At 33.8% G+C, this 24,302-nt stretch overlaps 1 protein-coding gene across 2 annotated transcripts in view; it reads right to left on the reverse strand.

Annotated features, from left to right (window-relative positions):
• LOC114341240 (striatin-3) overlaps positions 1–24,302 on the reverse strand; it is a 124,244-nt gene that overhangs the window by 59,773 nt on the left and 40,169 nt on the right. For both annotated transcript variants that reach the window (XM_028292040.2, XM_028292039.2), the window contains exons 3-4: positions 13,354–13,632; positions 1,195–1,395 (exon numbers count right to left, since the gene is read on the reverse strand). In XM_028292040.2, coding sequence (XP_028147841.1) covers positions 1,195–1,395; positions 13,354–13,632 — 480 coding nt within the window. The remainder of the gene's footprint in view (positions 1–1,194; positions 1,396–13,353; positions 13,633–24,302) is intronic.

A 24,302-nucleotide genomic window follows, 5' to 3' on the forward strand; every position in this document is an offset into this window, starting at 1 on the left:
TGAACAATATTATGTAATAAAAAAAATGTTCAAGTTCCAAACAAGATAACATTTCCAAATTGTCTGTACTCCATGCATGCGTGTGAATTAAATAATAAAAATTAAAAATCATTGACAGATGTTTTATTGAAACAAAAGTTAAGAGAAAATATGTATTGCGATGTTTTGGTCCCCTTCCAATTTTATGATCTTGTTTACAAAAAATAAACGATTTAATATTCGCTGCGTATGTACAAAGAAAATGAACGAATCTTTTTTTTTTTGTTTAAATAAACCTTAGTATGATTAATGATTTTCCAAGTAGTAATTTAACAGGCTGGCTACTGGCGCAATAAATATTTCCATTTAACTGTTTTTAAAAATACCAAATTGGTGAAAATTTTCCTAAATTTGGTGTAAATATTCTTTTTCTAAATTATGAGTAACCCATTTTCCCATAGATGTCACACCACGATGGTACACCCATTTTTTTGTCACTACAGAGTTAAATGTTTCCATATTTTTTAAGAAAATTATGTATTTTGGTTATAAATGCATGAACGGGTTTTCCAGATGTTCCGACTCAGTGATATATTTCATATTAAAATACTTGTAAATATTTCATACCATGGCCTCTACAGAAAAATGTAAGCAGGTGTGGGGTAACAAATAGTACACTCTGGTTAAATTGGTAGTGTGTTGACCAAATCATGCAGAACACGACGCGGAAAAAAAAATCATTCAGGCATCAAATGTTCGAAAATCTTTTCAGTCCACAATAATGAAGAGACCTTCCGTAATATAATAGATATTAAATTAAAATAATAGCATCTCCTGAGGCAACATGTTCAGGAAGCAAACTGAGCGTCGAATGAACATTACAGGTTAGAAATGGTCAAAAAGTTAAAAAAACACTATTACAGATTAGAAAAATCAGGATAGGGTCTTGGAATTTTGTCTTACAAGTGAGAGTGTGAAATTGGTAGATGTTCTTAAAAAAATGAGAATAGAAATTGGTTGCATTCAAGACACGAGGTGCAAAGAACAAAGGAAGAAAAAAGTGGTTCTGGTGAGAATAAAGGAAAAGTGTTCTATGGTGAACTAGGTTTCGGAACTAAAAATAATACAGAATCAACAGGCCCAACATATCCTCGTACGTACGAGAATTTAATATTTAAACAATGTTAAGAAGAAAAGAATAATTGATTACATTACCTTTTTTGCCCAACTTGACGTCGTCTTCAATATCATCTGATGGTTCAATATCGACATCATCGCTCATGTCATCATCATCATCCATGTCGACATCGGTATTGGACAGAAAGTCTAAATTTGCCATCACAGCAGCTTCGGTATCTAATATCATAGCTTCTGCTAGAGAGCTTGGTTGAGCCTTTTTCGCAGGAGTTCTCCTACCTAAAATTAAATTTCAATAAAAAACATTATCCTACTTAAAAACAAAAAATTAACATCTGATTAAAAGTTACAAGGGATGATAAAACTGAATAGGGAACTGGCATACCATTTTAAATTCGCAAAAAATGCTATAAATTATAATAGAACATGATTTAAAATATATATATCAAAGAAAAAAGTTGTTTTTGTCCTTCGTTTGGCTCCTAAAAACGATTAAAATTGAGAGAAAATTCAAATTATATCAGCCAGTCCAAAACGCACCCTCAATGGCCGTGACGTGAAAAAGTTAAAAATGTAAGGTCCTCGCCATTAATTCATTAGGTACGTTTGATATTAGTTTACTTGTTATGGTCATTTTATGGTGTATCTAAGTTTTATAAATCTTTAGATAGTTCCTGTGAATTATATATTTCTTAATATTCGAGTGTTTTTGTTAAGAAAATTTTTTTAAAATGACCGAAGAGGATTTTTCTAAAGGGCAGTATGATAACTTAACCATTATGAACAATCTTTATTATTATGATTATTTATTTTAATTTTATAGTAAAAACAGTTCCAGAAAAATATTGTTTAGATAAATATCATTCAATCTGTAACGTACATCTACCAAAAAGGTGCCAAAAGTTCTATTTTTGTGTTCAAAATACACTTGATTTATTAAAAAAAAAACTATTAAGCAGACAACAGATATTAAATATTTAGATTAAAATTATCTTCACATACATGAAGACCTTGAGAATGAACTAAAATATCTTTAATGTCCTTTCAACATGCATATAACCACCGTATTAAACTCAGTTTCTTATCGACTGGTAATCTAATAAATCTTTTATTGGGGGTTTTAATGGTTATACTTTTAAACAATGGTAATAAACAAATTTATTAGTATTTACTTTTATTTTTCATAGTAAACAGACACACAATTCAATACTATCTTTTTAAAAACTGTATGAACACCAATGTAAACAAAATGGTTTATACTTTTATATGAGACAGGAGATCTGTCATTACAGAATATAACTTGGTGATTCCACAAGTGTTCGCGCGCTTTGTCGATCGTTTGAAATGATTTAAATACACAAAAGATTTTTAGTCTAAGTTTTCACTCTAATGGCATATAAAGCAACATAATGCTACTCTACATCCCACCAGAATGAAAACAATGGGAACCTTCTCTGGTTACACCTCCGAGGCTTCTACAATTTGCAAGCCATACGGATGCCGAGACTAAGGAAGATGAGGGAATTTTACAATATATAATTCACGTCCCATCTGCTCAGCGCGGTAAAGTTCCAACGAGAATAGTTCCCTTTGTACTCCAAACAGAGTAAGTAAATCAAAAATGAATAACCATTTTCAATGTCGTTGCAACACGAAACTACAGCCGCGCGATATTCTAGTCCAATCAGAGAGTGCCGCAAGCACCTCTACCGGTTTCGAAACTTATTAGTCTCTCATCAGGAGGCACATATGCTGCTCTCCCCGATCCAACCAAAACAAACCCCGGCGTGCAGTCACGGATCGCAACGAACGAAATGGCATAGATGCCCTAGCGGCAACTGCTATCAAAAGTCTAAGTTTTCACTCTAATGGCATATAACGCAACATAATGCTACTCTACATCCCACCAGAATGAAAACAATGGGAACCTTCTCTGGTTACACCTCCGAGGCTTCTACAATTTGCAAGCCATACGGATGCCGAGACTAAGGAAGATGAGGGAATTTTACAATATATAATTCACGTCCGATCTGCTCAGCGCGATAAAGTTCCAACGAGAATAGTTCCCTTTGTACTCCAAACAGAGTAAGTAAATCAAAAATGAATAACCATTTTCAATGTCGTTGCAACACGAAACTACAGCCGCGCGATATTCTAGTCCAATCAGAGAGTGCCGCAAGCACCTCTACCGGTTTGGAAACTTATTAGTCTCTCATCAGGAGGCACATATGCTGCTCTCCCCGATCCAACCAAAACAAACCCCGGCGTGCAGTCACGGATCGCAACGAACGAAATGGCATAGATGCCCTAGCGGCAACTGCTATCAAAAGTCTAAGTTTTCACTCTAATGGCATATAAAGCAACATAATGCTACTCTACATCCCACCAGAATGAAAACAATGGGAACCTTCTCTGGTTACACCTCCGAGGCTTCTACAATTTGCAAGCCATACGGATGCCGAGACTAAGGAAGATGAGGGAATTTTACAATATATAATTCACGTCCCATCTGCTCAGCGCGGTAAAGTTCCAACGAGAATAGTTCCCTTTGTACTCCAAACAGAGTAAGTAAATCAAAAATGAATAACCATTTTCAATGTCGTTGCAACACGAAACTACAGCCGCGCGATATTCTAGTCCAATCAGAGAGTGCCGCAAGCACCTCTACCGGTTTCGAAACTTATTAGTCTCTCATCAGGAGGCACATATGCTGCTCTCCCCGATCCAACCAAAACAAACCCCGGCGTGCAGTCACGGATCGCAACGAACGAAATGGCATAGATGCCCTAGCGGCAACTGCTATCAAAAGTCTAAGTTTTCATTTGACATTGAAAATGGTTATTCATTTTTGATTTACTTACTCTGTTTGGAGTACAAAGGGAACTATTCTCGTTGGAACTTTACCGCGCTGAGCAGATGGGACGTGAATTATATATTGTAAAATTCCCTCATCTTCCTTAGTCTCGGCATCCGTATGGCTTGCAAATTGTAGAAGCCTCGGAGGTGTAACCAGAGAAGGTTCCCATTGTTTTCATTCTGGTGGGATGTAGAGTAGCATTATGTTGCTTTATATGCCATTAGAGTGAAAACTTAAGACTTTTGATAGCAGTTGCCGCTAGGGCATCTATGCCATTTCGTTCGTTGCGATCCGTGACTGCACGCCGGGGTTTGTTTTGGTTGGATCGGGGAGAGCAGCATATGTGCCTCCTGATGAGAGACTAATAAGTTTCGAAACCGGTAGAGGTGCTTGCGGCACTCTCTGATTGGACTAGAATATCGCACGGCTGTAGTTTCGTGTTGCAACGACATTGAAAATGGTTATTCATTTTTGATTTACTTACTCTGTTTGGAGTACAAAGGGAACTATTCTCGTTGGAACTTTACCGCGCTGAGCAGATGGGACGTGAATTATATATTGTAAAATTCCCTCATCTTCCTTAGTCTCGGCATCCGTATGGCTTGCAAATTGTAGAAGCCTCGGAGGTGTAACCAGAGAAGGTTCCCATTGTTTTCATTCTGGTGGGATGTAGAGTAGCATTATGTTGCTTTATATGCCATTAGAGTGAAAACTTAGACTTTTTATAGCAGTTGCCGCTAGGGCATCTATGCCATTTCGTTCGTTGCGATCCGTGACTGCACGCCGGGGTTTGTTTTGGTTGGATCGGGGAGAGCAGCATATGTGCCTCCTGATGAGAGACTAATAAGTTTCGAAACCGGTAGAGGTGCTTGCGGCACTCTCTGATTGGACTAGAATATCGCGCGGCTGTAGTTTCGTGTTGCAACGACATTGAAAATGGTTATTCATTTTTGATTTACTTACTCTGTTTGGAGTACAAAGGGAACTATTCTCGTTGGAACTTTACCGCGCTGAGCAGATGGGACGTGAATTATATATTGTAAAATTCCCTCATCTTCCTTAGTCTCGGCATCCGTATGGCTTGCAAATTGTAGAAGCCTCGGAGGTGTAACCAGAGAAGGTTCCCATTGTTTTCATTCTGGTGGGATGTAGAGTAGCATTATGTTGCTTTATATGCCATTAGAGTGAAAACTTAGACTTTTGATAGCAGTTGCCGCTAGGGCATCTATGCCATTTCGTTCGTTGCGATCCGTGACTGCACGCCGGGGTTTGTTTTGGTTGGATCGGGGAGAGCAGCATATGTGCCTCCTGATGAGAGACTAATAAGTTTAGAAACCGGTAGAGGTGCTTGCGGCACTCTCTGATTGGACTAGAATATCGCGCGGCTGTAGTTTCGTGTTGCAACGACATTGAAAATGGTTATTCATTTTTGATTTACTTACTCTGTTTGGAGTACAAATGGAACTATTCTCGTTGGAACTTTACCGCGCTGAGCAGATGGGACGTGAATTATATATTGTAAAATTCCCTCATCTTCCTTAGTCTCGGCATCCGTATGGCTTGCAAATTGTAGAAGCCTCGGAGGTGTAACCAGAGAAGGTTCCCATTGTTTTCATTCTGGTGGGATGTAGAGTAGCATTATGTTGCTTTATATGCCATTAGAGTGAAAACTTAGACTTTTTGTAGCAGTTGCCGCTAGGGCATCTATGCCATTTCGTTCGTTGCGATCCGTGACTGCACGCCGGGGTTTGTTTTGGTTGGATCGGGGAGAGCAGCATATGTGCCTCCTGATGAGAGACTAATAAGTTTCGAAACCGGTAGAGGTGCTTGCGGCACTCTCTGATTGGACTAGAATATCGCGCGGCTGTAGTTTCGTGTTGCAACGACATTGAAAATGGTTATTCATTTTTGATTTACTTACTCTGTTTGGAGTACAAAGGGAACTATTCTCGTTGGAACTTTACCGCGCTGAGCAGATGGGACGTGAATTATATATTGTAAAATTCCCTCATCTTCCTTAGTCTCGGCATCCGTATGGCTTGCAAATTGTAGAAGCCTCGGAGGTGTAACCAGAGAAGGTTCCCATTGTTTTCATTCTGGTGGGATGTAGAGTAGCATTATGTTGCTTTATATGCCATTAGAGTGAAAACTTAGACTTTTGATAGCAGTTGCCGCTAGGGCATCTATGCCATTTCGTTCGTTGCGATCCGTGACTGCACGCCGGGGTTTGTTTTGGTTGGATCGGGGAGAGCAGCATATGTGCCTCCTGATGAGAGACTAATAAGTTTCGAAACCGGTAGAGGTGCTTGCGGCACTCTCTGATTGGACTAGAATATCGCGCGGCTGTAGTTTCGTGTTTCAACGACATTGAAAATGGTTATTCATAAAAGATTTTTAATTTGTATTGCTGTTATTATGAGATTTTGAGGCGTGAAATTTTGCAAATCTTATTTTTAAATGAAACTGAACATTATTAAGTATGTAATAAAACAAAAATGTACAAATTATTAGTCTTTTAAATACAGCTTTGGTGCGAGAACTTTAATGCCTGGTTGCAGCAACAGATCTTAAGATTAAGACGTGCATTAAGCTCAACTTACGAAACATATGCGTTGCTCCATTGAGTCTTAGATCAATTTTCAGCCTTTACACCAGGGGTGGGCAAATACTTTTAAGCGCGGGCCAAAATGAAATTTTCAAAATGTCTCCCGGGCCGGAGGACTATACCTAGTATGTACGCTAATGTTTTTGGTGGAGGTTTTTCTCTGCCCAAGAAATTTTTTTGACAAAGATACTAAAGTATCATTTTAAAGCATTTGGAGAAAGATATTTGACTGTTAATAATAATAAATTGTCTTTCTGGTGTGTACATGCGAACAATTTGTTTCCAGTAAAATTACGAAATTTTTAATATGGTCCATTATACAGTGCGCTGGAATAAGTGTTACCCCTCCCTATTAACTTATTTATTTTTAGCACATAAGCAAAACGCTCGAACAGGTCGATTTTTAAAACAATCGTAGTATATTCTGGCATCAATGTTTCGAACTTTACGTGAACCCTCTGGACAGGCAGTGACAGGCAGTGGCGTAGCGTAGTGGGGGCGGCAAGGGCGGCCCGCCCCGAGCGGCACTTTTTAGGGGGCGGCAAAATTTAACAATAAATAATAAAAAATTTTGTAAATATTTGAACCATTTTATATTTTTATCGCAGCTACAAATTCGGGCCGATTGAAAGGAGCACGGAATTTTTCATTACTTATTTTGTGACGAATTCGGGGAATTCCTTTTCTTTGAATGATATTTTGTAGCGACTGGCAACAACGTCTATAGTGACTTGTGGGAATTCCACGTTTATGACTAACAATCAGCACAACTTTTTTCGGCACTTTAGAACGTTGCTATTTTTTTTTCCTCATCGACACATCGTTGGGAAGTTCTGATAGCAGCTACAGGTAAAAGAAGGATTCAAGACACGCGGTGGAGTAAGAGGCGATATAGTAAATGTGATATGGCATCATTACAAAGACATTCTCGTCACGTTGGAAAAACTGACAGAGGCAGGTGAAAGCTTAAACACTAGGACAAATGCAGGTGCTTTACTAGTTTCGATGCAGTCATTTTCCTTTCTTTGTTTTTTGGGCCTGTGGCAACCGGTGCTACATGAAGTGAATGATGCACAAAAATATTTACAAACAAGGGGACTTGACATAGGATTGGGCGCTCAGAAAGTAAATGCTTGGCAGATGATATTGACAGAGAAAAGAGAGGAATGGGCAAATGGCGATGTAGGTTATGCAAACATATGTGTGAAGAACTTGGAATTTCCATAAAACCTCGGAGGCGCAAACAAGAAAGCAAATTTTTGATGACGGAACTAGAGGTGCTAACTCGTCTTGTGAAAATGAGTTATGACGAAAGCTGTTTTCTTCGTCAGATAGAGTTATTGTAGAAATTCTTGAGCGTTTTCAACAGCTACAGAATTTAACGGATAAGTTTGTTTATCTAACGTCGGCTATATTATTAGATCTAGACAACACTGAATGTAGAAATGTAGACTACGCATCTGGCGAAATTGACAAGCAGGGTTTCAAGCTATAAAAACTTCGACTGCGGACTTTCGTTGCTGCTACAGGCGACGAAATTGATTAATGCAGACTTACTTGAATTATTTAAATTTATTGTTAAATCCAAGCTGGAAGATGCCCAATATTTTAATAATACATATTCCGAATATTTTTCATAGTTGCTATAAGCAATGTAAACTGTGAGAGGAGTTTTTCAAAATTGAAATTGATTAAAAATTATTTAAGATTTACAATGAGTACTCTAAGAATAACTAATTTGGCTATTTTGTCTATTGAGCAAGAAGTGTGTGATGCGATCGACATTGACGGTGCAATAAAAGACTTTGCTCTTACAAAAAGTAGACGTATAAATTTTTAATTGAAGACGGAAGTTTTGTTTTTAATTCTAACAAATACTCATACTACTTTTCAATAAAGATAAAAATATAACATTACGCTATCATTCTAGTTCTAATTAAAAATTGATTTTATTAATTTTGTCGATCGTCAAGGTGTGCCTAATCTTAAGTGATAGGTACCTAAGTTATATCAATGTAGATATCTAATTGCTTAAAATAAAAGAATTTTTGTATTAATAAACGTGACTTTAAAACTTAGATAAACTTTTTTATTTAAAATCCAACCTGTATAATGCAAAATAATGACTGTTCTGGCTGAAAAGTTCTCTATAATTAATGTATGTAATGTATAGTATACACTAAATTAAATACCTAAATAAGAGGGCGGCAAAATTGTCTTCCGCCCCGGGCGGCCGACACTCACGCTACGCCACTGGTGACAGGCATAACTTTGATTTTTTTTAATGGGAAAGTACATCACATAACACCTCATTTAAAAGCTTTTGAGATACTGATTACAAAAATGTATAATGCTTAAATCTTTCTCAAGAGCGTAAGAGTAAAATTTCGGTCGAATTATTTTTAAATGCATTCATTTTTTGCGGGTCCTGAGAAAACTAATAAGTATTTTTGAAAGATTTAAACGCAGAATGAAAGATTACATTATCACCGAGGGCTGAAAGTCCCTTAAAACAAAAAGTTTCTTTTGGATTATATATTTTAAGTTAAAAATCACTCTTAATTGTCTATTTTTTTCACCCCTGTAACTTATTAAAATCATCATTAAAGAAGTTCTCAGGGACTTAAACCCTCGGTAATACCGTAATCTTTCATATTGCGTTTAAATTTTTCAAAAATACTTATTAGTTTTCTCAGGATTCGCAAAAAATGAATGCATTTAAAAATAATTCGACCTGAAATTTTGCGCCTACGCTCTCAAAAAGGATTTAAGTATTATACATTTTTGTAATCAGTATCTCAAAAGCTTTTAAATGAGGTGTCACATGATGTACTTTCCCATTTAAAAAAATCAAACTTATGACTGTCACCTGAAGAGGAATCACGTAAAGTTCGAAACATTGATGCCAGAATATACTATGACTGTTTTAAAAATCGACCTGTCCGAGCGTTTTGCTTATGTGCTAAAAATAAATAAGTTAATAGGGAGGGGTAACACTTATTCCAGTGCACTGTATTAAGCCATAACAAGGATCCAGATAAAAAATGAACTTCAGAAATTCGATTAAGAATAGAGTAATCAAGAGATTACTTGAAGAGATTTTTTGAAGATGAGGAAATTTTTGAGTAACCAAAGATTCAATCTGCAAATCTAATATCGGATGGTAAAATGTTATGTCAAGTCAACCATCATAGACGAAATTCAATGGACGACGACAGGCTGCCAAAACAAATTTTAAAATGGACGCCAAGGGAAAGAAGGAAGGGAGGAACGCCGAAACAATCCTGGCTAGGCGGCATTCAGAAGGCAATGTCGGAAAGGAACCTTCACCCTGACCAATGCAACGACGGACGAAGCTGGAAACTGGCAACCGGAAGACGGAGAACGCTATAAAAAACCGAGATAATAATAAAAATGTTATGTCCACTCTCTTCTTCTTTATTGGATTGTTAATGCTGACTTAATGAAAAAGCTGCAAGCTTTTGCGATGTGGCTTTTTAGGGGAATTATGAAAATACCATGGACCGATCATATTACGAACGAAATGGTGTTGCAGAGAATGGAAAAGGAACAGAGAACTTTTGACCATCATTAAAAGGAGAAAGACATAATTTGAAATTAAAAATCACACTAAATTTTCTCTTTTTCCCTCTGTGATAAACATTATAGAAGTTTTCAGGGACTTTCGGCCCTCGGTAATAAGGTAATATTTCATTCTGCGTTAAAATTTTTCAAAAATCCTAATTAGTTTACTCAGGATTCGAAAAAAAATGAATGCATTACGCTCTTAAAAAAATCTCTTGCGAGATTTCTCAATGGACCGGATAAAGTAAGCAAAAGGGCCAGATCCGGCCCGCGGGCCGGCTTTTGCCCACCCCTGCTTTACACAATGGATTGCCACGTTGAGTGCTTAGATAATAATTGAAAATTATGTTGCAACGTAAGTGAGACTTAAAGCGACCGTAGCTATAAGCTGAGCTGGGCTAAGCTGGAGCTTAAGGTTTGTTGGTGCAACCAGGCATAACTACAGCATTTTAAGGTAAGTCTTGTTCATTCTTTTGTTTGATGATAAAATATAGAAAGATTTAATTTTTCTAGAGTTCTATTGTCGAGCTGCATATAGAAACTACCTCGTTATTATGTCTTTAACATCTCCAGTCCATTGTTTATTTTTTGGGACTAGATAAGAAGAGATCTCGAAATTTTCGCGGGTCGTTGCCTTTTTTGCGTCAGAACACAGTTGAACGGGTTGAGATTCCAGACCGGCTGATATTTTATGTTAGGGGTGAATAGACATTTTATGATTAAATTTGTATTCATTTTGAGTATTAACCCATTCGCTGCAGATTACGCGCTCGCGCATATCGTTATTTCAGTCAGGTGCCGTTCACGCGCCAGCGATGGATACTTTAGTCAGGTGCCGTTCAACAAAATGGATCCTAGCTGAATTCCATCCTCTTCGATAGGTAGCGAATGTGTTAAATACTTACGTATATTTTTGAGATTATTACGAGTACGATTTATAATTTTTTTTAGATTAATGTGAGTAGTTATGTGTAATTTGTAATGTGTAATTAGCGAACCAAATTTCGTATTTTTAAGTTCATTTAAGAATTGATAATTGTTCGCTTATGTATTGAGTGGTTGACAAATTTTGGTCCATGCCACTTTTTATCAATTTTGAAATTTAAAGTAATAATTAATTTACTTTTTGGAGAATTGCTTAATGTGGATTTGATCGAGGACGACAATTTATTTTTAGATGATTGTTATCAGTATATAAGCCCTTTTTTATAGTAATAAATAAATACATTTTTTGAAAATAATAATTTAAAACAAGTAATTGGACTTCGTAAGTCCTAGGTTTTCACCCAAAGTAATCGAAAGTAGAACTGGAAGTCGATATTTGAACGCTTCGTGTAACTTTGCGCCGATTGATAAACGATTTTACTAATTTTGAGTCATTTTTACTAAACTTTAGGTCATCATTGTTTAAACAGAAATGACTTCAAAACCGAAACTAAAGATTCAAACTCAACTTTTCAATATGCTTCGATTGATGTGTTACATGTAATATTTCTGCACTTCTGGTTAGAACTTTTAACCGGAAATGATATAAAAACCAAAATTTTACATTTGTTCTCATCTTGCTAAGGCACGTCGAATGATATATCGCTTATACTATTTCGGTGACTTTAAAACAGTTCATATGGTTGCAACTCAAAAACCGGAAGTCCGATGTCAAATTTCTCATCTTTAATACCATCCTTGGGTTATAAGCTTTTATTCGACACCTCATCTGTCATTTTATACGTATTAAAAACGGAGGAGATAGATGTACGGGCAGACAGTCATGAAACCGGAAGTATATATTTGTTCTCTTCTTGCGAAGTTGCATCAAATAATATATCACTTGTATTATTACGGTGACTCTAAAACAGTACTTCTGGTCGCATTTCTAAAACCGGAAGTCCTATGTCAAGTTTCTCAACTTTCTTGTCATTCTGCCTGTTATTGGGACCGTGCAAGTTCGGCAAAGCGACCTCTATTTCTACGCTCTGTACTTTTATTCGCACTTTTAATTATATTGGCCAATTATATTAGTCCTGGTTGCTGGATAATTGTCAAGACCATAGTCCAAAAAAAATAATAAGAAGAAAAAATAAGAAGCAGGTTATGTTTAGCAAACGTAAACAATTGTATGTAGTAAATAAAATCAGTTATTAAAATGCAGTACTGCAAGCAAAATACAATTAATTAAATTTACCTTTATATAATAATTGCATATCATATCAATATTGTGGAGCAATATATAATTTTTCTGCGTCAATGACAGAAGGTATGAAATATACGTCAATTTGACAATTTCAATTGACAATATGAATTATTTAAGATAGTTGCAATATTTCTCCGCGACTCGCGCACGGTCGTTTCTCGTTTCCCTTTCCAAGTACTTGCACACCGCGAATAGCGGAGGCCTTATATTCGCAGTCGGACGGACAGACGGACAGACAGCCTAGGTCAAATTTCTCACCTTTAGTACAATCCTTGGATTATAAGCATTCATTTGACATCTGATTTGCCATTCTACCTGGTAAAATGACGAAGGAATTATATTCGCGGTCGGACGGACAGACAGCCTAGGTAAAATTTCTTAGCTTTATTACCATCCTTGGTATAAGCTTTGATTTGACACCTCATTTGTCATTCTACCTGGTAAAATGACGGAGGAGTTATATTCTCAGTCGGACGGACAGACGCACAGACAGCCTAGGCCAAATTTCTCATCTTTTTTACCATCTTTGGATTATACGCTTTCATTTGACACCTCATTTGTCATTCTGTCTGATACCATGACGTAGAAGTTATATTCGCGGTCAGACAGCCTAGTTAAAATTTCTCACCTTTATTACTATCCTTGGATTATAAGCTTTCATTTGACACCTCATTTGTCATTCTACCTGGTACAATGACGTAGGAGTTATATTCGCGGTCGGACAGACCGACGGTCAGACAGCCTAGGTAAAATTTCTCACCTTTAGTACCATCCTTGGATTATAAGTTTTCATTTGACACCTCATTTGTCATTCTAGCTGGTATATTGACGGAGGAGTTGTGATCACAGACAGACAGACAGACGGACGTGGATAATTCAAAGTTTTACATTTTTTCAAAATTGGGTGAAAACAATAATTTGTGTATTGTATGTTCTGTTAGTACATCTATAAATAATATGAACTAAATCAAGTAACCCTAATAAATGTTAAAATCTTACCTTGTGTTTCACTAGCCCTTTTGTTTGACTCATTGGTATTAATGCCACTACCATTTTGGTTGTCCTCTTGATCAGCATTATTATTATTCAAACCTAGTAGAGATCTAACTCTCGTCGATCTTACATCAATTATTCGATCAGTATAACCTATCTCTTGCAAATACTGCCGTAAGAGTTGCCTTCCTTGTTTCCAGGTAGAATTTGATACTGACACATAGGATTGGTCACTGTCTATTTGAGATTCACTAGACTCATCTATCACAGGTGGTTTCATATCACCTAAAACATAAGTATTTTAATATCCAACTCCAATTCATTTAATAAAAAGTGAGTAAATAATTTTTTCATATAAAAATATTAAACAATCAAGAACTGTGAGCAATATATTTACAGTAAAACCTCCGTTAACCGAAACCTTTTTAACAAAAACATCGCTTAACCGAAACGGCTCAATAGTTACAGTTTCAATAATTATTTCATCAATAAAAGGTAAATTTTTATCGCAAAACAGACAGAATTCGATGTTAATTTGTCAACATTGCTTTCAGACAACCAAAGAACGCGATTAAATTATGTAACACATGTTTTTTATTACAATAGTTATTCAACCCTAGGATGGGTAGATACTAGTGATGTAACGAATATTCGTATTCGCATTCGCGAATATTCGCATATTTTTGCATATTCGCATCCGCATTCGCGAAGTTTGTGCGAATATTTTGCGAATATGAATAACAAAAAAAATTGAAGTTAATATTTGGTTAATAAAATCAAAATCTAATCACTTCTCGTCTTTTTTATCAAGAAAAGGTAACTTAACACATTCACGGACACGCTTCACTTGTAGACACGTCTTCTTATGGAGTAAGTGACTTCATATGCAGTCGTGTCCGTGAATGTGTTAACCTCAATAATCACATTATCAGCCTTCACTATTTTTCTTATTTGGTATTATGTAATAAAGCTTTTAATTTTAAATATATGTATTTGGAAAATATAATAACAGATGATGGAAAAAACGGACATGTCAATAAGAGTTATAAAATGAAGATGGTTACTAACGTGTATTACTCATTAAATAATACAAATTTTGGGAAATCACAAATAGATAACAAAACTAAACTCATAGTAAGTATATAACAGCATAGTTAATCCGATAATGACATATATGGAAGATCAAAAACTAACAATTGAACTGGTTTGGAACAAAACTTTTGCAAATGGAGCAAAAGAGGCTAACAAAGAAAGTACATTAAGCCAAAATTGGTAACAAAAAAAGGGAAAGCCGAGGAAGACATGGATGGACCAAATCCATTATATAGGTGAAAAAAGAGACATGACTATAAGAGATATGAACAAACTGGCTACCAATAGAAGTGCGTGGAAGAAATGGATAAGAAGCGGAACGGAACCCTATATCCGACGCACTGAAGGGCACAAAGGATTATGACAAAGAAGAAGTAATAAAATTTACACTAAATATCTATTGGCCCATTTTAAAAATAAACGAGAACAGCTTAACATGAAGTATAAAAAAATGTATTGGCTATTGGGAAGACAATCTAGTCTCTCGATCTACAATAAAATACTTTTGTATAAACAGATTATAAAACCTATATGGAATCCAGCTATGGGGCTGCGCTAGTAATACCAATTTAAACATCATTCAACGATTCCAAAACAAAGTACTAAGGAGCATTGTCAACGCTCCATGGAACTATAGGAACAGTGACCTCCATAGAGACCTAGACATGGATACTGTTAACAAGACCATAGAAAAATTTGTCAAAAGTCACGGACAACGACTTCTTCAACACGTCAATGTGGAGGCCTCGACAACACGGATCTAGCTAGAAGACTCAAGAGGAAGAAACCCTTCGAGTTAGTTAAGTGAAAAATAGTGCACGGTGCAAGTGATGGTACAAGTTAACATTTGTGCAATATATTAGTCTTAAGTTTTTAGTAGTAATTTAGGTTAGAAATAAGTTGCTCATTGATCACATTATTTGATCAGATTGTAATGTTCTTAAGCATCTTATTGGCGTTTAATAAATAAAAAAAAACTAAATATCTATTAACTTCTTATTATAAAATTTAGAAAACATTGCAAAGTAGAAACAAATTAAAAAAAAAACTGAATATTCGCATTCGCATCCGCATTCGCGAATGTCGGTAGCAGATATTCGCATTCGCATTCGTATTCGCGAATGTTCAAAAAATGACATTCGTTACATCACTAGTATATACTACCATGGGTATTTTCGATCTAGATCGTTTTTCATATCCATTTTTTATATGATTTTGGATATAATTAGTTATGGTTTAATATATTCTTTCATTAGATATAGCTGGAAAACATCGTTGTCAAAGCAAAACACAATAGAAAATAGAATTCTTAAAAAATACTTTAAACATGTTCATTTTCCTTCAATGTATTGCTTTATTCTTTATTTATATATAATAGTAAAGAAAATATTACAAAATCACCTCCAGAGTATTTTTTAATGTCAACTTTGACCAAGAATACCGAATACCAATAACCGAAATTCTTGTTATCCGAAAGAGGTTTTACTGTATTTGGGAATAACAATCGACAAGAGTGGGTGCACCGAAAAAGAGATAGAACAAAGGATCGTGAAAGGAAAAAGGGTGATTCGATGCCTAAACCCGATGCTATGGTCAAAAGAACTAGGTATCTAATCAAAGAAAACGTCTCATCTTTAACTCCATCTTTAAAAGTATAGTGCTCTATAGATGCGAAACATGGCAACTTACTAATCCCTGGAACGACGCGCGACGCCTACTTGCATTGGAAATGGACTTTTGGAGAAGATCGACTATAAAATCAAGGCTTGAAAGAATACAAAATGACCAAATCAGAAATATAATGGGAGTAAAGTCAACCATCATAGACGAAATTCAAAGACAACTGATCTGGTATGGCCACGTAGAAAGAATGGACGACGACAGGCTGCAAAAACAAATTTTAAAATGGTCTCCAAGAGAAAGGAGAAAGAGAGGAAGGCAGAAACAATCCTGGCTAGGCGGCATTCAGAAGGCAATGTCGGAAAAGAATCTTCACCCTGGCGAATGGAACGACCGACGAAGGTGGAAATTGGGAACCGGAAGGCGAAGAACGCTATAAATAACCGGGGATAATAAAATAATTAAATAATTGTATTTTAACCCTTTCAACACGATTTTGTAAACGGGTTTAAAAACATATTTTTGTGGTTTTTCATTTTCATGCGCACAAACAAGAGTTATATTGCAAATATGTATTACGAAGAAAAAGAACACGGAAAGAAATTGCCTTGTTAATACAAATACGTATCAAGAAAAACAAAAATAAGAATTTATAAGACTGTTATCAGATCTACAGTAACATACGCATGCGAAACATGGGTGCTCAATAGCTCAAAAGGTCAGAAACAGACCTTTTAGAAAGATGGGAGAGAAAAATGCAAAGAGCAATATATGGAGGTGTGGAAATAGGTCAGTGGAGAAGAAGAACCAATAAAGAATTTGAAGAACTATATCAAGAGCCAACGATCACGACGACGATCAAAGCACAGAGAATACGATATTTGGGGCACATCGAGAGAATGGGAAGTAAACGAATGCCAAAAATGGTACTCTCACGAAGACCAATACAAAAGGAGGAAAGGCAGGCCAAGGAAAAGATGGAAGGACAGTGTGTACGAAGACTTGAAGAAAAGTAACATTGAGAGATGGAAAGAACTAGCATTGGACAGAAGGAGATAAAGGGAGGTGGTGAAGGAGTGTATAAAAAGACTGAAATGTAATTAAAAAAAATTTATAAGTTATGTACATAAGTTATATTAAGTTATTTATTATTTATGTAATCAGAAATGTAAACATTTTAGCCCTAGGCCTACAAGGCCTGTTGCGCTTAATAAATAAATAATACTAGAATGCAAGAAATTTATCGTAATATTTTAACCATAACAATATTTATATATTGCAAATTATTGACTTGTTAATTATGGAATTATGTCTATGTATATGTAGACTTTCTTTATACCCTCAATATAAAGGAAGGTAGCAGGATAGTTTGCTACTTTTCGGCATACAGTATACAAGGAAGGTAGCAGGACTAGTACTACACTTCAATCGCTTATTATTACCACTCGTTTTACCCAAGGACTCATTTTATCCGGGCTGAGTCGAGCTTGGATCTTTAGATATTTTTAAAAACAGATCTTTTTTTCAATGCACTCTACCGTTTTAGCTATCGGGTCCGACTTAAGAATTAAATATACAGGGTGTCTCGAAAAGATTGGTCATAAATTATACCACACATTCTGGGGTCAAAAATAGTTCGATTGAACCTAACTTACCTTAGTACAAAATGTGCAAAATGTGAATGAAACTCGATTTTTTCCAATATATCGAAAACTATTAGAGATTTTTTATTCAAAATGGACATGAATCATTGTTATGGCAGGAACATCTTAAAACAAAATTATAGTAAAATTTGTCCACCCCATAAAATTTTATGGGGGTTTTGTTCCCTTAAACCCCCCCCCCCCCAAACTTTTGTGTACCTTCCAATTAGTTCATTATTGTGGTACCATTAGTTTAACACAGCGTTTTTAAAACTTTTTTGCCTCTTAGTATTTTTTCGATAAGTCAGTTTTTATCGAGATGCAGCTTCTTTTTTAATATATTTACATAAAAATTTTATGGGGGTTTTGTTCCTTTAAACCCCCCAAATGTTTGTGTAGGTTCCAATTAAACTATTATTGTGGTATTGTCCTTTTCATGAGCATTTTTCAGTGCACAACAAATGATAGGAAAAAGGGTAAGTCCGTGATAATACACATTTATGACATTTATTCTAACATGACATTTTAGTTAAATCTGACAGTTGTCACATTTTATTTTCAATTTGGAATAAAAACAAATCAAATGTGTTTCTTGCATTTATAAAATGGTATTTTCTTTGATTTGTATAGTCTTCTAAATTATACAGATTATATTTGTAATATTATTATCTAATTAAAAAAAAATATTATTTTTATTATGGCGCCATCTATCGACAACTAGAATAACTAGAATAAATGTTGTAAATGTCTGTAATCACGGACGTGCCTTTTTTCTGTCACATACAATTTAATGCGTTAGAAAGAAATCGAAAAACTGTGACGCACTGAAAGATGATCATGAGAAAAAGAATACAATTAGTTAAGCACAGTGTTTTTAAAACTTTTTTACCTCCTAGTCTTTTTTTGATAAGTCACCTTTTATCGAGATGTGGCTTCTTTTTCAAAATATACCTAAAAATGTAAGTTATAAATAAATTTTCAGATTATTAACAGGTGTCTATAACCCAGTGTTGCCAATCGGCGGATAATTATCCGATTTGCGTACGTTTTTGAGAGTTGTCGTATCTTCTTCGTATCTTTAAATAAATCGGATATTTGCGGATATTTTTCAGTGTATCTACCATCGACTAAAACTTTTTCATCCATATATTCCCAACACCAACAACACATTAATTTTGTTTGGTTACACCCAAATTTTTATAAATAGCCTATACTGAATGAATGTTAGTGACATCCGATACTTTTCATCTTTTGACAAAAGGGACATGTGCCGATTCTTTTGTTTAGAATTTAAATGCACAAGTGCATCCACTTAAGGCATACTAATCCAATTCAAATTTCAAAAACCGTCTGCCCTCCGATGTTATTTATGAGTTTTTAGTTTTTAGTCTTTAAACTTATGAAAGCTAATTCACGCACGATTTAGTTTTATTTTCATTTTATGTAGTGCAGTGCTTAAGTAAACGTTTCTAGATTTCTCGGACATGAGATGTAGTTAAATCTAGTTCTTTTTGTAAAGTTCTATCAAATCTAATATCTTAAACATGTTATACTTACCTAATTAGGTATATTTATGATTTTTTTGAGGAATGTAATGGTACTATGCAGAAAAGAACTTTTCGGCACAGAAACGTCACTTTTCTGCACACTACTGTCAGTTACTCTGTGAGAAAATATTAAGTTTGTTAACATAAAATTGTGCAGAAAAATGCATTTGGAATAGTACTCTGGGCTAATTAGCAAAATTCATGGAAAAGTTATTTACCAGCAATTTTATTGCTGGAATCGAATTATAAGATCCTATATATTAATAATATAGGTATGCAAAGTCCGCAGATAGTGTGCTACTTTTTTATAAACAAAATGGCGCCGACAAATCGTATTTCTTTCAATTATTGCTCTATAACTCCGAAGATTTTAACTTTACAACAAAAACACCCAAATAAAAATTCACCGCTATTAAATTCTGCATAGAGATATGTTTTTCACAATTTGCTCCGACGAAAATTTTCCTCGGAAAATGCGGGTTTTCCTAACAAAACTATAATTTTCAAATAAAGTTTTAGGTAAGTAATTATTAATCAATAATTAAATAACTTAGTGACATCAAAGATTTCTTGGTATAGATTGTAATTCCAGAAGCCGGTGAAAATTAAACGAATACTTTAGCAACAATTCAATTGTTAATTAACAATTTACGATCGCAATAATAACCAAAATAATCATGATACATTGATCAAACTTATAAAGATTATAAAGATGAGATGCTTGTTTAATATTTTATCGACAAAATATAAATTTTTCTTTTTTTTGCATAATCTTTAAATTTTGAAAAAAAAAATAGTTATAATACGCTGGTCTAATTAGTAAAGTACAAAGAAAGGTTATTTACCAGCAATTTAATTGCTGGAATCGAATTATAAGATCCTATATATTATTAATATAGGTATGCAAAGTCCGCATATAGTGTGCTACTTTTTTTATAAACAAAATGGCGCCGACAAATCGTATTTTTTTCAATTATTGCCCTATAACTCCGAAGATTTTAACTTTACACCAAAAACGCTCAAATAAAAATTCACCCCAATTTAATTCTGCATAGAGTCATGTTTTTCCCGATTTGCTCCGACGAAAATTTTCCTCGGAAAATGTGGGTTTTCCCAACAAAATCTCGAATTTTCAAATAAATTTTTTGGACCAGTAATTATTTATTAATAATTATATAGCTTGGTGAAATAAAAGCTTTCTTGGTATAGATTATAAATTCAGAAGCCGGTTAAAATGAAACGAATATTTTAGCAACAATTCAATTGTTAATTAACAATTTACATTCGCAATAACAACCAAAATAATCATGAGACATTGATTAAACTTAGAAAGAATATAAAGGTGTGATGCCTATTTAATATTTTGTCGACAAAATATAAATTTTTCATTTTTTTGCATAATCTTTAAATGTTTAAAAAAAATTGTTATAGACAAATTAACATTTCTTAGAAATTGTTTATTATATTCTAATTTTAAAAAATAATTAAAATGCGTATTTCATAGGTCTTGAAAATGAATGCTTTAAAACAATTTTCCAACCATTTGCAAAAAAGTTAGGAAACAGCAAAATAAATATACGATATCTCCATTGTTTATAATTTGTTTTAATTGTTTCAAAGCTTAAAAGTGAGTCTATGGTACAATCTAATTACTCACAAAGAATGTCAAAAATTAGTGCAATGGTTATATTTTAATCAAAGATTAAAAATACTTTTTTTTGTAATTTTTATCGCGAAAGTAGGCTTGATACAGAGCCGGAGATAAAATGTTCACTCGAAGCGACTGACACGCTTAAACTCGCGCGAGTTGTGTATGTGGGCGGGTAGCTACGGTACTGTATTATTCTACTTTCGCGCGTGTAAATTACAAAAAAATATATTTATAATCTTTAATTAAAATATAACCATTAAGCTGATAATCGATATTGTTTTATAAATAATTAGCTTGTACTTTAAGCTCACTTCTACGCTTTGAAAGAATTAAAAAAAATTATTAACACCGTAGTAATCGTATGTTTACTTTGCTGTTTCATAACTTTTTTGCAAATGGTTGCAAAAAAGTTTTAAATCATTCATTTTCAAGATATTTGAAATGCGCATTTTAGCTATTTTTTAAAATTATAATATAATAAAAACTTTCTGAGAAACGTTAATTTGTTTATAACTATTTTTTTTAAACATTTAAAGATTATGCAAAAATATAAAAAATTTAAATTTTGTCGACAAAATGTTAAATAGGCATCTCATAAGATTTCAAAGTTTGATCAGTGCATCATAATTATTTTGGTTATTATTGCGACCGTAAATTATTAATTAACAATTGAATTGTTGCTAAAATATTCGTTTAATTTTCACCAGCTTCTGGAACTATAATTTATACCAAGAAGGCTTTTAAGTCACCAAATTATTTAATTATTGGTAAATAATTACTTATCTAAAACTTTATTTGAAAATTAAAGATTTTGTTGTGAAAACCCGCATTTTCCGAGGAAAATTTTCGTCGGAGCAGATCAGGAAAAACTCGTCTCTATGCAGAATTTAATCACGGTGAATTTTTATTTGAGTGTTTTTGTTGTAAAGTTAAAATCTTCGGAGTTCTAGAGCAATAATTGAAAAAAAAACACGATTTTCGGGCGCCATTTTGTTTATAAAAAAAGTAGCACACTATCTGAGGACTTTGCATACCTATATTATTAATATATAGGATCTTATAATTCGATTCCAGCAATAAAATTGCTGGTAAATAACTTTTCCCAAAAATGGCCTATTCTCCGATAATCAGCCCAGACTATAGTGGTTGTAGAAAAATCTACTTATTTGAAACTAGTAATATCTAAATATCTACTAATTAGCTCAAAAATCCTTCAAATTTTTTGCCTATAAAAATTATTTAGTCGGGCATTAACGTTGAACGCACCACGGGTATTATGGATAATAACTTTGATACCTTAATAACTACAAGACTGTCAAATACATTTCTATTGTTTTAGTTGTAATAAATCTTTAGTTGTTAAAAGAGCGTAGGCTCAACATTTCGGACCAATAATCTTTAAACGTATACATTTTTTCGAATCCTGAGAAAACTAATAAATATTTTGGAAAAATTTGAACGCAGAATGAAAGATTACATTATTACCGAGGGCTGAAAGTCCCTTAGAACAAACAAAATGTTTCTTTTGAATGAGATATTTGAAATTAAAAATCACACTTAATATTCTTTTTTTCTTTTGCCCCTGTCACATATTAGAATAAAAAATAATGTAATCTTTCATTCTGCGTTTAAATTTTTAAATAATACTTATTAGCTTTCTCAGGACTCGAAAAAAAAATAATGCATTTTAAAAGTATTCACCAGAAATTTTGCGCCTATGCTATTAATGTAGCTGTACTTAACTTAGTTTATTTTGTATTGATTTATTAATTATTTATTTGTCCAGTACCTAGTTTTAGGTAGTAATTACGTTTTAATAAAATAATATTTAAAAGTGTTTTTTTACTTAAATAATTATAATAAATTAATATAACGATCCAAATAATTAAATATTTAGATTTATTTATTTATTTAGAATTTAACACTTACGATAATACAAAATACGAATAATATAATAATATAGTAAGTAAATAGTATTTACATACATGAATTAGGTAATAATCAGATAGGATACGAGATTTTCATCTATAAACGAAAATTTTTAAACTGTGAAATAGAGAATCCAGTAGATTAAAGGGCCGGTTGTTCGAACGCTAATCAGAAATGGAATCAACTGATCATTATCAAATATTTAATTACTGTCAATGTCAACTTTGATTGGGTTGCTGAAAACAATTGATTACAATAATTATGAGATTAATTGATTAATTAATCAATTATTTTAATAATTGTTAAGTTAATTGGTAATTAATAATTAATTAATCAATCAATTATGTTAATTATCATAATGATAATTGATTACAATCAACTGATTGGCGTACGAACAACGGATTTTGTTATTTGATGGTTGTTAAGGGGACTAAAAGAATAACATTGGCAACATTGATTTTAATAACAGAATAATTTTTGACCTAGCGTACCTTTTCGTGACAAATCGGATATTTTTGGAGCGATCATCGGATAATCTAGAGAAATGCGATTGGCAACACTGCTATAACCATATACAAATATGTGGTAGATTCGACAAATATTCAAAATATATCGATAAACACTGGCTTATCAAAAAAGTACTAAGAGGTAAAAAAGTTTTAAAAACATTGTGTATTTTACTATAGAGTCTCTAGCGCGAGAATTTTACTGTCACTGTTGCATTTGGTTGCCTTTTTAAAGACATATCACATGCTATGATTTTTTGTGGCGGCTATTCTTGAGTTGGGTTGATTTTATGTAATCAAATGAACTATCTTTTAGTAAAGTCGTCCCAGGAACGCAACTCATCTCAATACTGGCAATATCATTTTAAAGTCTTCTACTTTAAAATGTATAGTACATGTCTGAATTGCCGATATAAATGAGTCAGATTAAATAAATTATTAGAAGAATTTTTTACTAAGCAACAACATTTTTTTTATTTAGTATTATTTTGTATTTTGACAACGACACCCGACTTGGGCGTCGAAACGTTAATAAAATAATTTTTTTGGTAAAATTGTGGCTTATTTCCCATTAGAAATAGTTGATTGTGTTTAACTAATGGTGCAACAATAATAATTTAATATTTAATAGGAACGTACACCAAAGTTTGGGGAGGTTTAAGGGAACAAAACCCCCATCAAATTTTTATGGGGTGCACAAATTTCACTTTAATTTTTTTTTAAGATGTTCCTGCCATAAAAGTTCCACATGTGCATTTTCAATAAAAAATCTCTAAGAGTTTTCGATATATGAAAACAAATCGATTTTCATTTTGTAACTTCAAAGGACTGTAACTTTTTTGTGCGCACTATTGTATATAGGTAAGTGAGGTTCAATCAACCTATTTTTGACCCCAGAATCTGTGGTATAATTTATGACCAATCTTTTCGGGAACCCTGTACACTGTAATTTATTACTAGTTAAAAA

Source organism: Diabrotica virgifera, chromosome 3 (assembly GCF_917563875.1).
Source record: "Diabrotica virgifera virgifera chromosome 3, PGI_DIABVI_V3a".
In the NCBI taxonomy this organism is placed as follows: domain Eukaryota; kingdom Metazoa; phylum Arthropoda; class Insecta; order Coleoptera; family Chrysomelidae; genus Diabrotica; species Diabrotica virgifera.